This window comes from Canis lupus, chromosome 23 (assembly GCF_011100685.1).
Source record: "Canis lupus familiaris isolate Mischka breed German Shepherd chromosome 23, alternate assembly UU_Cfam_GSD_1.0, whole genome shotgun sequence".
Taxonomy (NCBI): domain Eukaryota; kingdom Metazoa; phylum Chordata; class Mammalia; order Carnivora; family Canidae; genus Canis; species Canis lupus.
Window position 1 is genome coordinate 47,796,876 of NC_049244.1, and position 12,774 is coordinate 47,809,649.

Here is a 12,774-nt window from a genome sequence, read left to right on the forward strand (position 1 = left end):
GGTTAAGCCTCAGAATCCTATAATTTGGAGACTGGAGTGAAAAAATAAAAGATAATCAAATCTACCTCCCTCATTTTATGATGAGAAAAATTCCTTTCAGTTAGGACTGACTTCAAAACAACATGCCTTAGAGATACTTACTCTGGTGTTATCACTTATTTTCACACTGTTCAATTGACCACAACTCCAAATACCAGTGTGTTCATGATATAATGCATTTGAATAGGGTCCTTTCTAGACGTGTTCCTCTAAAGGACCATCTTCCTTTGTGGTATCAAAGCCAGGAGCTAGTGGTTTTCCTCTGGGTATTTTTTTTTTTTTAAGAGAACACTATTATGTAACATCTGGGACCAGAAAGAAATCTTTATGGTATGTATTTTACAGATCTTTTTCGATTTTCTTTTTCTTCTAAGAGAAAAGCCTCTGACATTTCACATAACAGAACGTTATTGGGAAATTGTCCAGAAGTGCTAGATTCTGTTCGTGTGTGAGCCCATTTAAACGTGTGCCTGAAAAGTCAATAATTTGTTTTCCAATTAATTCTGAGGCACACTGCTTAAAATTTTGATACGTTCAAGTCATTGAAAAACGAGTTTTTCAATAAGTGTGAGGTTTAAGGAAGTCCCAACCTGCATCGCTAAGGTGCTTACTAGAGCTAATTGTGACTAATCACTTTAACCTGAAGAAATAGAATTGGTCATAACCACCCCCCCAAAAAAAATTCTACTTTAATTCCTTTGGAGTTGCAATTGGCCTTTACATCTAGCTAGATAAAGGTGTGCTTGAAAATTAAGCTGTACTTAATATTTCTAAAACAATCCAGCGTAGCCTCTGATCTTGAAATGCCCTGGACAGGAGGATCTGGGGACCTACTGTCGCCCCTAGGCGGTAGGCATCAAGAGAAAGGGTGCTAAGTGATGGGAAACACTAATATGCCTCCGAGAGTCTTTTAGAAAATAAGTCACTAATAACTTCCGTTGACCACACTTTGGCTGGTTAAGGGAGGAAAAAAACGAAAACAAAAAACAAAAACATTGAACTAAAAAGTAAAAAGCAGACTCGAAGGGCAGCAAGCCGCTCTCCCCCTCCCCTCCCCACCCGCCCGCCTCCGAAAGCTGCTGCCGTCTCTCCGAGGAGCAGGTTCCAGCAAGTGCCGGAGTCTGGGCTCCGCGGAGCCGGGAGCGCTGCAGCAGCGGGGCGATCCCCGATGGGGACAGAGGGGCCCCCGGACAGGGCAGCCCCGGGCGGGGGCCCCAGGGCGCTAGAGACCTCGGGCAGCTCCCCCGCAGGGCGCTAGAGACCTCGGCGTCCCCCTCCCCTGCCCCTCTCCAGGGCGCTAGACCCCTCGGGCAGCTCCCCCTCCCCCAGGGCACTAGAGACCTCGGTGCCCCCCTCCCCGGGGCGCTAGCGACCTCGGTGCCCCCCTCCGGCGCTAGACCCTCGGGCACCCCCCCCCTCCCCGGGGCGCTAGAGACCTCGGGCAGCTCCCCCCCGGGGCGCTAGAGACCTCGGGCAGCTCCTCCCTGGGGCGCTAGAGACCTCGGCGTCCCCTGCCCCTCTCCAGGGCGCTAGACCCCTCGGGCACCCCCCCTCCCCGGGGCGCTAGACCCCTCGGGCAGCTCCCCCCCCCCCCCGGGGCACTAGAGACCTCGGCGTCCCCCTCCCCGTCCCGGGCTCTAGGGACCGTCAGGCCCTCCCCCCCCCCCCCCACGGCGCCCCCGGGGTCCGGGCTGTGCGCAGGGCTGGGAGCAGGCGCAGGGTTTCCTGTGTGTCAGCAACTTCCCTCGGCCCGACAGCGGGCGGAAGAGCCGAGGGGCGCTCGCGGGCCAATCGCCGTCCGGCAGCGGGACCCGCGCCCCCTCGCCCTGGGCGCGGCGGGCAGAGCGCGCTCCGCACCCCGCACGGCCGCTCGGCTCCGGGGAGCTCCGGCCAGCTCCGGCCCTCGCCCCGGGCCCGACTCCGCCCCCCGCGGGGAGCCGCCCCCCGCACTCGCCCGAGCGCGGCCCGCAGGCGCGGGGAGCACGGCGCGACCCAGCAGCGCGGAGCGGCGGGACCGCGGAGGCGGCGGCTAGCGGGCGAGGCGGGAGCGGGGACATGCCCGAGCCAAGTTGATCCGGGGCGGCGAGAGCCGGCCGGGGGCGCCCGCCCCGACCCGGCCGGACCTCCTCGCCGCCCCGCCGCCCCCGCGCAGCCCCCGCTCTCCGCCGAGGACCCGACCCCGGGGAGGGCGCGCTCCCAAAGTTGGCGGCGGCGGCGGCGGCGGCGGAGGTGGCGGAGGTGCCCGCGCGCTCGGCTCTGCAGCCTCGGCCCCGCAGGGAAGTTGCTGGCCCGGCTCGGTCGCGGCGGCCCGGGCGGATTTCATGGCCCGCGGCGAACGGGGGGCCGGAGCCGGCGTGGGTGAGCCCCAGCGTGCCCCCGAGCGCGCCCCCTCCCGAACCCTCTCCCGCGCGGACCCCGAGCGCGCCCTTTCCCGCACCCTCTCCCGCGCGGACCCCGAGCGCGCCCCGGAGCGCGCCCCTTCCCGCGGGGACCCCGAGAGCGACCCCTCCCGTACCCTCTCCCGCGGGGACCCCGAGCGCGGCCCCTCCCGTGGGGAGCCCGAGTGCGCCCCCGAGCGCGCCCCCTCCCCCGGGGACCCTGAGCGTTCCCCCGAGCGCGCCCCCTCCGGTGGGGACCCCGAGTGCGCTCCCGAGTGCGCTCCCGAGCGCGCCCCCTCCCGCACCCTCTTCCGCGGGGACCCCGAGCGCGGCCCCTCCCGTGGGGAGCCCCTGCGCGTCCCCTTCCGCGGGGACCCCGAGCGTGCTCCGGAGCGCGCCCCCTCCCGCACCATCTCCCGCGGGGACCCCGAGTGCGCCCCCGAGCGCGCCCCCTCCCCCGGGGACCCCGAGTGCGCTCCCGAGCGCGCCCCCTCCCACACCCTCTCCCGCGCGGACCCCGAGCGCGCCCCGGAGCGCGCCCCTTCCCGCGGGGACCCCGAGAGCGACCCCTCCCACACCCTCTCCCGCGCGGACCCCGAGTGCGCCCCGGAGCGCGCCCCCTTCCGCGGGGACCCAGGCGCCGGCCCCCTCGCGCCCCCCCGCGCTCCCCGGTCCCCGATGCTCGGGGCGGCCCCCGCCCCCCGCCCCCGGGCCCCGGCCGGAGCAGCCGCGTGAGTCGGGGGCGAGCATGAGCGCCGAGGCGCTGTGGCCGCCGCTCCCCAACGGGACGGCCGCGTTCCCGGGCGGCCAGGGCGGGCCCTGGGGCAACAGCACGGCCTCCGCCGCCGCCGCGGCCGCCGCCCCGTTCACCTGCGCGCTCACCAAGACGGGCTTCCAGTTCTACTACCTGCCGGCCGTGTACATCCTGGTGTTCGTCACCGGCTTCCTGGGCAACAGCGTGGCCATCTGGATGTTCGCGCGCCACATGAGGCCGTGGAGCGGCATCTCCGTGTACATGTTCAACCTGGCCCTGGCCGACTTCCTGTACGTGCTGACCCTGCCCGCGCTCATCTTCTACTACTTCAACAAGACCGACTGGACGCTGGGCGACGCCATGTGCAAGCTGCAGCGGTTCATCTTCCACGCCAACCTGTACGGCAGCATCCTGTTCCTGACGTGCATCAGCGCGCACCGCTACAGCGGCGTGGTGTACCCGCTGCGCTCGCTGGGCCGCCTGCAGAAGCGCACGGCCGTGCACGTGAGCCTGCTCGTGTGGCTCGTCGTGGCGCTGGCCATCTCGCCCATCCTCTTCTACTCGGGCACCCAGGTCCGGAGGAACGGGACCGTCACCTGCTACGACAGCACCTCGGACGAGTACCTGCGCAGCTACTTCGTCTACAGCATGTGCACCACCGTGGCCATGTTCTGCGTGCCCCTCGTGCTCATCCTGGGCTGCTACGGCCTCATCGTCAGGGCCCTGATCTACAAGGACCTGGACGACTCGCCCCTGCGGCGCAAATCCATCTACCTGGTGATCATCGTCCTGACGGTCTTCGCCGTGTCCTACATCCCCTTCCACGTGATGAAAACCATGAACCTGAGGGCCCGGCTCGATTTCCAGACCCCGGACATGTGCGCTTTCAACGACAGGGTTTATGCCACCTACCAGGTGACCCGAGGGCTCGCGAGTCTCAACAGCTGCGTGGACCCCATCCTCTATTTCCTGGCAGGAGACACTTTCAGGAGGAGGCTCTCCAGAGCCACCCGGAAGGCCTCCCGGAGGAGTGAGGCAAACTTGCAATCCAAGAGCGAGGACATGACCCTCAACATTTTATCCGAGTTCAAGCAGAATGGAGACACGAGCTTGTGAAGAGGCAGGAACCACCGAGCACCCCCCGCTCTTGTGACACGGTAGGATGCTTAGTCAATAGAGTCCAGCGTTTCCCTTCCCGCCTCTAAGTTTCTAGTGAGCTCAGAACAAAGTAGAAGTAGAAGATGTAGAGAAGTAGAAGAAGTAGGAGAAGAATTGAAGTAGTGAAGTAGAAGTAGTAGTGAAGTCAAAGTAGAAGTAGTGAAGTAGAAGAAGTGGTGAAGTAGAAGAAGTGGTGAAGTAGAAGTAGGAGAAGAAGAATTGAAGTAGTGAAGTAGAAGTAGTAGTGAAGTCAAAGTAGAAGTAGTGAAGTAGAGAAGAAGTAGTGAAGTGAAGAACAAAGTAGAAGTAGAGAAGTAGTGAAGTAGAAAAGTAGTGAAGTAGCAGTAGTGAAGGAGAAGTAGTGAAGTAGGAGAAGTAGAAGTAGTGAAGTCGAAGTAGAAGTCGAAGTAGTGAAGAACAAAGTAGAAGTAGTAGTTTTGTTTTGTTTTTGTTTTTGTTTTTAAGTGGAAACACCCATCCCCACACTTAGCGTCTTTGGGTCCCCTTTCAGGCCTCCCTTTCTAACTAGACGTGTGTAAATCGAATTATGCTGACTCAGTTAAATGTGTGCTTTCTCATCTGCCTTTAGAATTGAAAGTGCACTTGAGTCCCAGAGCTGTCCTGATATTAATTTCTAATTAACTGTTCTGCTAATCATTTCTCCCGCGGAACTCGATTCACTCAACCTCAGCTGAAGAGGCCTCAGCTGGGTGTCTCTTCTGGGCCTGGAGCCGTAGGGGGTGACTGGCTGAGTTCCTTTGGAGAATCCAACAGAAAGGTCAAGGAATTTAAAAACCTGAAACCTGATTGTTTCTCAGCGTAACTTCTAGAAAAGTGCTGTCAGGTGCCAGATGTTTGGTGGTGGGAGTCTGCACGTTTTATCGTACAGGCAGATTGCATTTGGAATAATCAAAGTTCATGTGCTTTCTTTGTAAACACCTGTGAACTCTTAGACTTTCCGTGATAAAGAACGTTTACTTGCACCGGGGCTCTACACTGCCTGAGGAGTTTGTGTCCCAGCACGAAGGCTTAGAGCTGTAAAAACAATGTAAAAAAAATCACAGATCTGCTGCAGACCAGGGCTGAAGACTGTTGGACAAGAAGATATTATCATCAGAGGGAGAATGACAGTCATTCACCATGTGGGCTGCAACTATATTTTCAAGCGTATGAGGCAAATAGGAGTGGGGAAGAGATGAAGGGGTTTGGTTTGGTTTGTTTAGAGGAGACCATGTTCGAATAAGGACTTCAGTTTAAACCAAAAGGGTGTAAAGGTTCTCTTGTACCTCTTCAAAATGTTGGAAAAAGTCAAATGCAATATGTAAAAAGGAAAAAAAAAAAAGGGGGGGGGCAGCAGCAGACTTTGTACAGATTTTCTTGGTAGAATGAAAAGCTATAATCCTTTAAATGTGAAGATAAAAGATCCATTAAAGGAAAAAAGCTACAAATATATGGGAGAGAGAAACACAGAGAATTAAACGTATGTGGTATGTAAGGTGCCACAGCACTGAAAAGTTGTGGAGACAACAAACCCAACTGCTGATAGTTTAAGAGAAGACTGATGGTCAGTGGTTCTCCCCCACCCCCCCACCCCCCCACCCCCGCCCTCGGCCAGGCAGTAATGAAAACTCAGCAAAATACTTCAGTAATTTTAATAACAGTTTTCAATGAATATTGAATTTCAATGCATAAATATTGAATACTGCATTTCTAGCTATTGAAATGGTCAAACTCTGTATGGTGTAGGCTAATGAGGTGAGGTGACATGATTTTTAACTCTAATATATCCAATATCAAAGGAGTTTTTGTCAAAACTAACCTCAACAAAGCCGGCATGAGAGTTCACAACCGATGGTGGAAAACCTTGTTGGAAAGCGCTTTGTAAGTGAAGCGAGGTGGGGGCCGTCTTGAGGCAAGAACCTGTGGGACACGGTGACAGGAGGGTCAGATCTGGAAGGCAGTGCCTGTGGTACCTGCGTGGCCTGTGGATGTGAGACCTTCAGTTCTTAGATTCATCCAGGCTTTGTTCACAGAGGTCCATGAAGAAAAGCAGTGTCGAGCCTTACTAAAATGTGATTTTTAAAAAATATGTTGAGGTTAACGCACAGAATTATAGGAGCCGAATCAAAAAGAAATTAGATGTCTTACCGACACCACCTGGTTTTGAGGAAAGAGACTAGTTAAGGTTCTCATTTGGGGTAGGGTCCTCTCCAGCATTCCTTGTCTGGGTAGAATCCTAAAGGAGAACGTATAAAACCTGTCATGACTGATCCCTGGCAAACATCACGCTCAGGGACACAAGATTAATAGCACTGCATTACCCAAGGTGGAGATTTCGAAGCCTGTACCATCCTTGAACTCATGAGCTAACAGTATACATTTCTGAAATATTTCCTCACCATTCACTTTAGTTTTCTTCCCTTTAGGTCTCAGGATGCCAGCCTGGTTTACAATACACGTTACATCCATTGTTTCAGCTCCCAGAGAACTTTCCTTTGGACTGTGGATCCAGTGAGGTGGACAATGCCTACAACAAATTCCCTTTTACTTCTTGGCATTTTTTTTTTTTTTGGCTTTTTTCCAGGGCTTCTAGTGGACAATGACAACACGTGAATACGTGCCAAACAGTAACACGAGCGATCTTGCCCAACCCCTTTCTAGGCACCGAGAGGTCTCTGGGAAGAGTCTGTGCTAACGGTAAAGACATTCAGAGGGTCAAGATGAAGCAGTGACCTGTTGGCTGGGAATTTGATGACGTAAGTGGGTATTTTAACAGTAAAGGCAAAATCTGTTGGCATTTTGATGAAAGAACCGCTGATATTATAGAACTTACCAGTTAACTCAGTTTTACACTACAAAATGATTTTAATGCCAAGTTCAAGGAATTTTTGGCTCACCGATTGACATCTCTGACTCTTTTTCATTTGCGTTTAAATGATAAAACACAAATCAAGAAGAGATACAGCAGAGAGTAGGATGCAGTGTTAAAAGCATGACATTGCCACTTGGCCAACTGCAGGACTCTTCACCCTTTCGATACCACTTCTCCGTGGATTAAAAAACTTAGAGGACACCCATCTGTTGGGACCCCAGGGGACGTGCTAGAGCGTTATAATTATAGGCGGCCAGAGGTGCATGAAATCTGCCACCGTATCTTCCAAGACTCTTCAGTTCCAGGCCTTGGCTAAAAATGCTCACAAAGCTCACCAATTATGACGTGTACCTGTGACCTAGGAGTTTTATCAATCTACTCGGACAGGACAGTAAGCTGCCTTCGGATGCAAGAGATGTCTGTGCCTATAGCAGCTGGGACTGGACTAGGGAAAATCAAGATGTGTAAGTAGTCACAGATCTACTGAAGCTTTAACTTAGCTGGTCAAATTGTACCTAAGGTAATAGTATTTATTGATGAAGCTCACAATCCTTCAGTTATACAGCTTGAAAAGCTGTCTTGAAAGATCAACTATGCGGATGTCAATTATATTTATTAAAGTGAACTATAAGTCACACTAGTGTATTTTATGTAACGTGCTGCATAGAGAAAACGCGTTACTATAAACTGTGCTTTTCAAATACCAGTATCTTGAAATGTTTGTCGTAAGATGTTTTTGATCTAAAATATGAATGGATGGATGTCTTGTGATACAAGAGGTTAATTTTCCCTAGAAGTGCTTGTGCATGTTTACCTTTTTGCTTAGAATCCTCTATACAGACCCACTCTGGTGTCCAACTTGTATAAGCTCAATAATAAATACAAAATATCTCTGCCAGACTAGGCCTGTATTGTCTGTATTTTATATGACATAGACAGGTTTATATTGTCTTTTCAGGACCTTTAGAATCGTACCCCCAAATATGGTTGAAGCTTCCAATTCTAGTGCAGAAAAGTTGTCCTAAATTCCAAGTAGATCTCTTACATTTTTAGAAGCCCGGAGGAATGGGCGTTAGAGATAGATTAGACTTTAAGGAAAAACTAGGGAGAGAGGGGAAGAGAAAGAGGCAGGCAGCTGTTGCGATCCCTTACTGTCCTCAGTTCTGCTTATTTTTTTGTTGTTTCTTCTTAAGGTGAAAGAGTATAATCTTGAGTTCTTTCAGATAGTTTCTAAGTAACACACTACCAGCAAGTTCAACACTGCTATTTTAATGTATTTGTTGTTCAGTTGGTAACTTTAACTCAAGTTTTATAGTGACAACTGTGTATGATTTGGCTGCTGCAGTCTTGCAATTTTTTATTATGTTGTACACCGTATCCTACACAGTACAAATTAACATGAAGGGGAATATATGTTACTGCATCAAAATTTGTGACTTTGAATTCTAGTCTGTCTAGTGTTTTTGCAAAAATGTTTATTTTTATATTATCTGTGATTTTAATATGGTTGAACTAGATTTCTTTGTGATTAACAGTTTCACTGAATGAGCGGTATGGAAACAGTGTTACTTGACATTTTGAGCCTTCTCAGGTTTATCTAAATCAACGGTAGCTTAACAAATTCCAGACTTACTGTACGTAATTGTGTTTTTGATAAGAGGAATGTATGTATATTTTTTCTAAGTTTGCATGCAGGAAGTGTACAATACCGTGTGTTTGTGTATGTGTGTGTCTAAGGCATGCGGCCACCTTACTATCTGCTATTTATAATAGGAGAGCTTTGGTGTGATCATGATCATCAAAATTGTACCTATTATAGACAATTAAAACTGAAAAAGTCTCAATAAAACTGTAACATGTGATCTGATGGTTTCTATGTTATTATAGTGTTAATACTCCTAAGTTTCTCCAAATTTTGACACCTACTCTTGTGGCTGGCATCGTGTGTATTTCCTAAGGTGTGGCCTAGACAGTAAAAAGGGAAGTGTTAAGTTAATTTATAAGCTTATCATTATTTGAAGAAACACAGAATCAATATGTATTTTCATACTGGAGTTTAAATGTGAGCTATAATCTTTTCTCCTCTAATTTTTAGCCAGGGTGGTAATTATCCTAATAATAATCCTTTGTGGTTTCTGTGTATCCATTAGCCAACATTGCCAGCTTCTTTCAAGTTTATTAAAAAGTATATATCTCGTCCCATGTAGTAAAAAAGTATATAATGGAATAGATACATACTTAGAGCATTACCTCGCCCCCCCCCCCCCACTCTCCCCGTCAGTGGAGAAGGTAAGTGCATAATGGTCCCATGTTGGGTTTTCTGGTTGTCTGCTGAGACAGGTGCCCCGTCACAGAATCCTGTGGGTTGAAAAGCAAAAATCACTTGCATCCCTTAAGATGCGGGTCACTCAGTTTCAACTCCTTAATTAGCTATGCTATCCAAACTTCCTTCGTTAGGAATCTTCCTCTATCAATATCAGCTTGGTAGAGTTTTGTGGGTGTGTATGGGTGTACTTTTATTTAGTGCATGCGTAGAAATGATAACGTTTAAATTTTCAAAATCATTTTGGGATTGGAGTCCGAGAACCTTCTCTCTCTCTCTGTAAGTAAATACACTGCTTTTAAATTCTCTTATTTTTTTTTAAATTCTCTTATTTTAATAAACTGGAAAGTTTATATGCTGTTCAGAAGGTTTAGAATTTTGCCCCCAGATACAGTCAGGGTTTCCAGTTCCAAATGTAAAATGCTTGCCCTTAATTCAAAGTAGATCTGTTACGGTTTAGAAGTCTAATGGGATGGGGCATTAAAGACACAACAGATGTCACTAGGAATCCATGTTAATGTTAATACTGCGCTTACTTGTTTGAGCCTGTAAGGTTATGCTGCTTTGGGGTGGAGCCTGGGCACTGACCTCTCCAACCAGCAAGCAAAGTTACTGGGACCCATCTTGGATGGAGTCCAGCCCCTGGGCTGAGCAGCTGACAGTACTGCAGCTCCTTAAAAATAGACCTGGATAAGGAGGTAGGGCGATGGGAGGCATGTGGGGGCAGTCCAGGCCTGTACATGGGGGAGAAATGCATGGCCTTTCCTGATGAGGAAAAAATCACCAGTATCAGGGTAGGAAATCCTTGATGACAGATTGAAATAGAGGCCTTGAGATGATTCGATTTTATCCTATCGCCTCATTTTGCTGGTGGGAGCAAAGTTTTCCATTAAAAAGTGGAGCTAGCAAAGAACTCGGGGTTCTCATTCCTACTCAAGCATGCCTCCCACATTGCAGGACTCTTCACACTGTCGATCTTGACCTGATACTGGGTCATGATGAGCACTCTTTATCGAAATAGATCAGACTTCTTACCTCAGTAAAGCTTTGGGATTTTCATTTCAGAAACACAGGCACATACACACACTTATTTACGTGTACTTGTGTCCTGGGTCACAATAGACATTTGATATCTTAAGAATCATTTGATTTCTCTGAGGACCTGGCCAAAAAAGATAAACACTACTCAGTACAAGGTGGTGTAGGGTTACAGGAACAGGGGATGAGAAATGTTTTTCAGAACAACTTTTAAACAAAGTGGTACTCAGTTATTAATTTTGTTATATACATCCTCTTTTAATGCTTCTTTTTTTTAAAGATTTTAATTACTTATTCATGAGAGACACAGAGAGAGAGGCAGAGACGCAGGCAGAGGGAGAAGCAGGCTCCATGCAGGGAGCTTGATGTGGGATTCGATCCCAGGACCCTGAGATCACGCCCTGAGCCAAAGGCAGACGCTCAGACACCCAGCCACCTAGGCATCCTTTTTTTTTTTTTTTTTTAATGTTTCTTAAGGGGATCCCTGGGTGGCGCAGCGGTTTGGCACCTGCCTTTGGCTCAGGGCGCGATCCTGGAGACCCGGGATCGAGTCCCACGTCGGGCTCCCGGTGCATGGAGCCTGCTTCTCCCTCTGCCTGTGTCTCTGCCTCTCTCTCTCTGTGTGTGACTATCATAAATAAATAAAAATTTAAAAAAATTAATGTTTCTTAAGCTTACATTTGCAAATCCCAAAGAAACAGCATTTAGCTTCCATCTAAGGACAGCTATTTGCAGTTTATAGAGCTTATAATTGAAACTTAGATTTATATAAATTCTGAAGTTTGTTCTTCATGTTATCCCTGCTCTGTGAATAGTTAACAGGAAAACAGCAAACATCCACTATGTTTAAGGGCATTGGCTTTGCAGTCAAAATGCCTTAGGTTTGAACCACCTTCTACCACTTATTAGCTGTGTACCCCGGGCAGTTACTTGCACACTGTTGGCTGTGTGTTCCTCAACTATAAATTGAGCATAATTGCAGCTCAGAGATGTTGGGGGAATTACATGAAATAGAAAATGCAAAGCACTTCCCACATAATAGACACTCAATAAGTGGCAGGCTCTTTGAGGCTGCTAAGGCCTTTGCCACTCCGTGCACGCTCTTTCGTTGCTGTTTCTAGGATTTCTTTTGTCTTCTTTCATGCCCCGAAGGCTTTGTGGCTCTCCTCGAAATTCTTGTTGTGGAATTGAGTGCATATAATATTTTCTTTTGGAAGCTCCATTGAATATCTGAGGTCAGATAATAAGCAAGTGTTCAACTTTTTGATGCTTTGCACCGTGATATGTACTGTGCGGGACAAAGAGATGTAAATGAAGACGGGCACAGCTAAAAATATATCACCAAGAAGACACTGCTGACCTCCTTAGCTGGGCCTCACCACTCGGGTTCACGGTCTATTTTCAGTTGCCACAGTCCAAAGTCTGCTCTTCGGTTTTGCAGATACAGAAACTTGATCTCGACAGTTCACCTAGAGTTCACCAACTCTGGGACACTGACTCACGCCAAGCAAACTGTGACAAGAGAATCATTTACCAACTAGAATGCCAGTTTATGAATATACAACAGCTATATCCCAGTCACAATAACAGACATCTGCCTTTTTGTTCAATCTAATTATGGATCAGAAAGTTGCCTACAGAGCTTAAGATAAGAACACAGAGAGGTAATATTCTTGAACAGCATTTCCAGTAAGACAGAGGAACTAAAAGAATTGCCCATCCCTGAAGATACTGGTTGTAATAACCAGCAACTATCCTGCATGTGGAAAAATTTTCCCTCCTTGAAATAGCTTAGCACATAGATGGAGAACCTCACATGTGCTTATTTTCTTTTAAAATCAGTCACTGCCATTATTACTTCTTTTCTTGCAAAATGTGTTTCAGTGATGTCTCCCTGTGGTGGTGGTGGTTTTTAAGGCTGCAGTGCTTGCTCAGGTGGAGAAACTTAAAAGATACCCAGTTGGGTATGACAGTAGGTCATCACACATGCCATTCCAGAGTTCGGGACAAAGTTGTAGCAAGAGAGAGAAGTTTCGGAATTGTCCATTTACAAATGACAGCTGGGGGGGCGAGGGGTGAACCATAGAACATGCAGACATTAGGATAGACTGAGAATATGGAGCAGGAGTCATAGAAGATCCAGGACAGCCTTCTGAGGAAATCAGTCTCAGAAGAAAGTTTCCATCAAGAAGTTAGTCTGTGTCACTTGTTA

General features: G+C 49.1%; 1 protein-coding gene across 1 annotated transcript; it reads left to right on the forward strand.

The window, feature by feature from the left end:
• Nucleotides 1–3,165: 3,165 nt before the first annotated feature.
• P2RY1 (purinergic receptor P2Y1) lies at nt 3,166–6,869 on the forward strand. Its single transcript, NM_001193673.1, is given in 2 exon segments — nt 3,166–4,328; nt 6,756–6,869. A coding segment is annotated over 1 exon segment (1,122 nt). The 3' UTR covers nt 4,288–4,328; nt 6,756–6,869.
• Nucleotides 6,870–12,774: the final 5,905 nt, after the last annotated feature.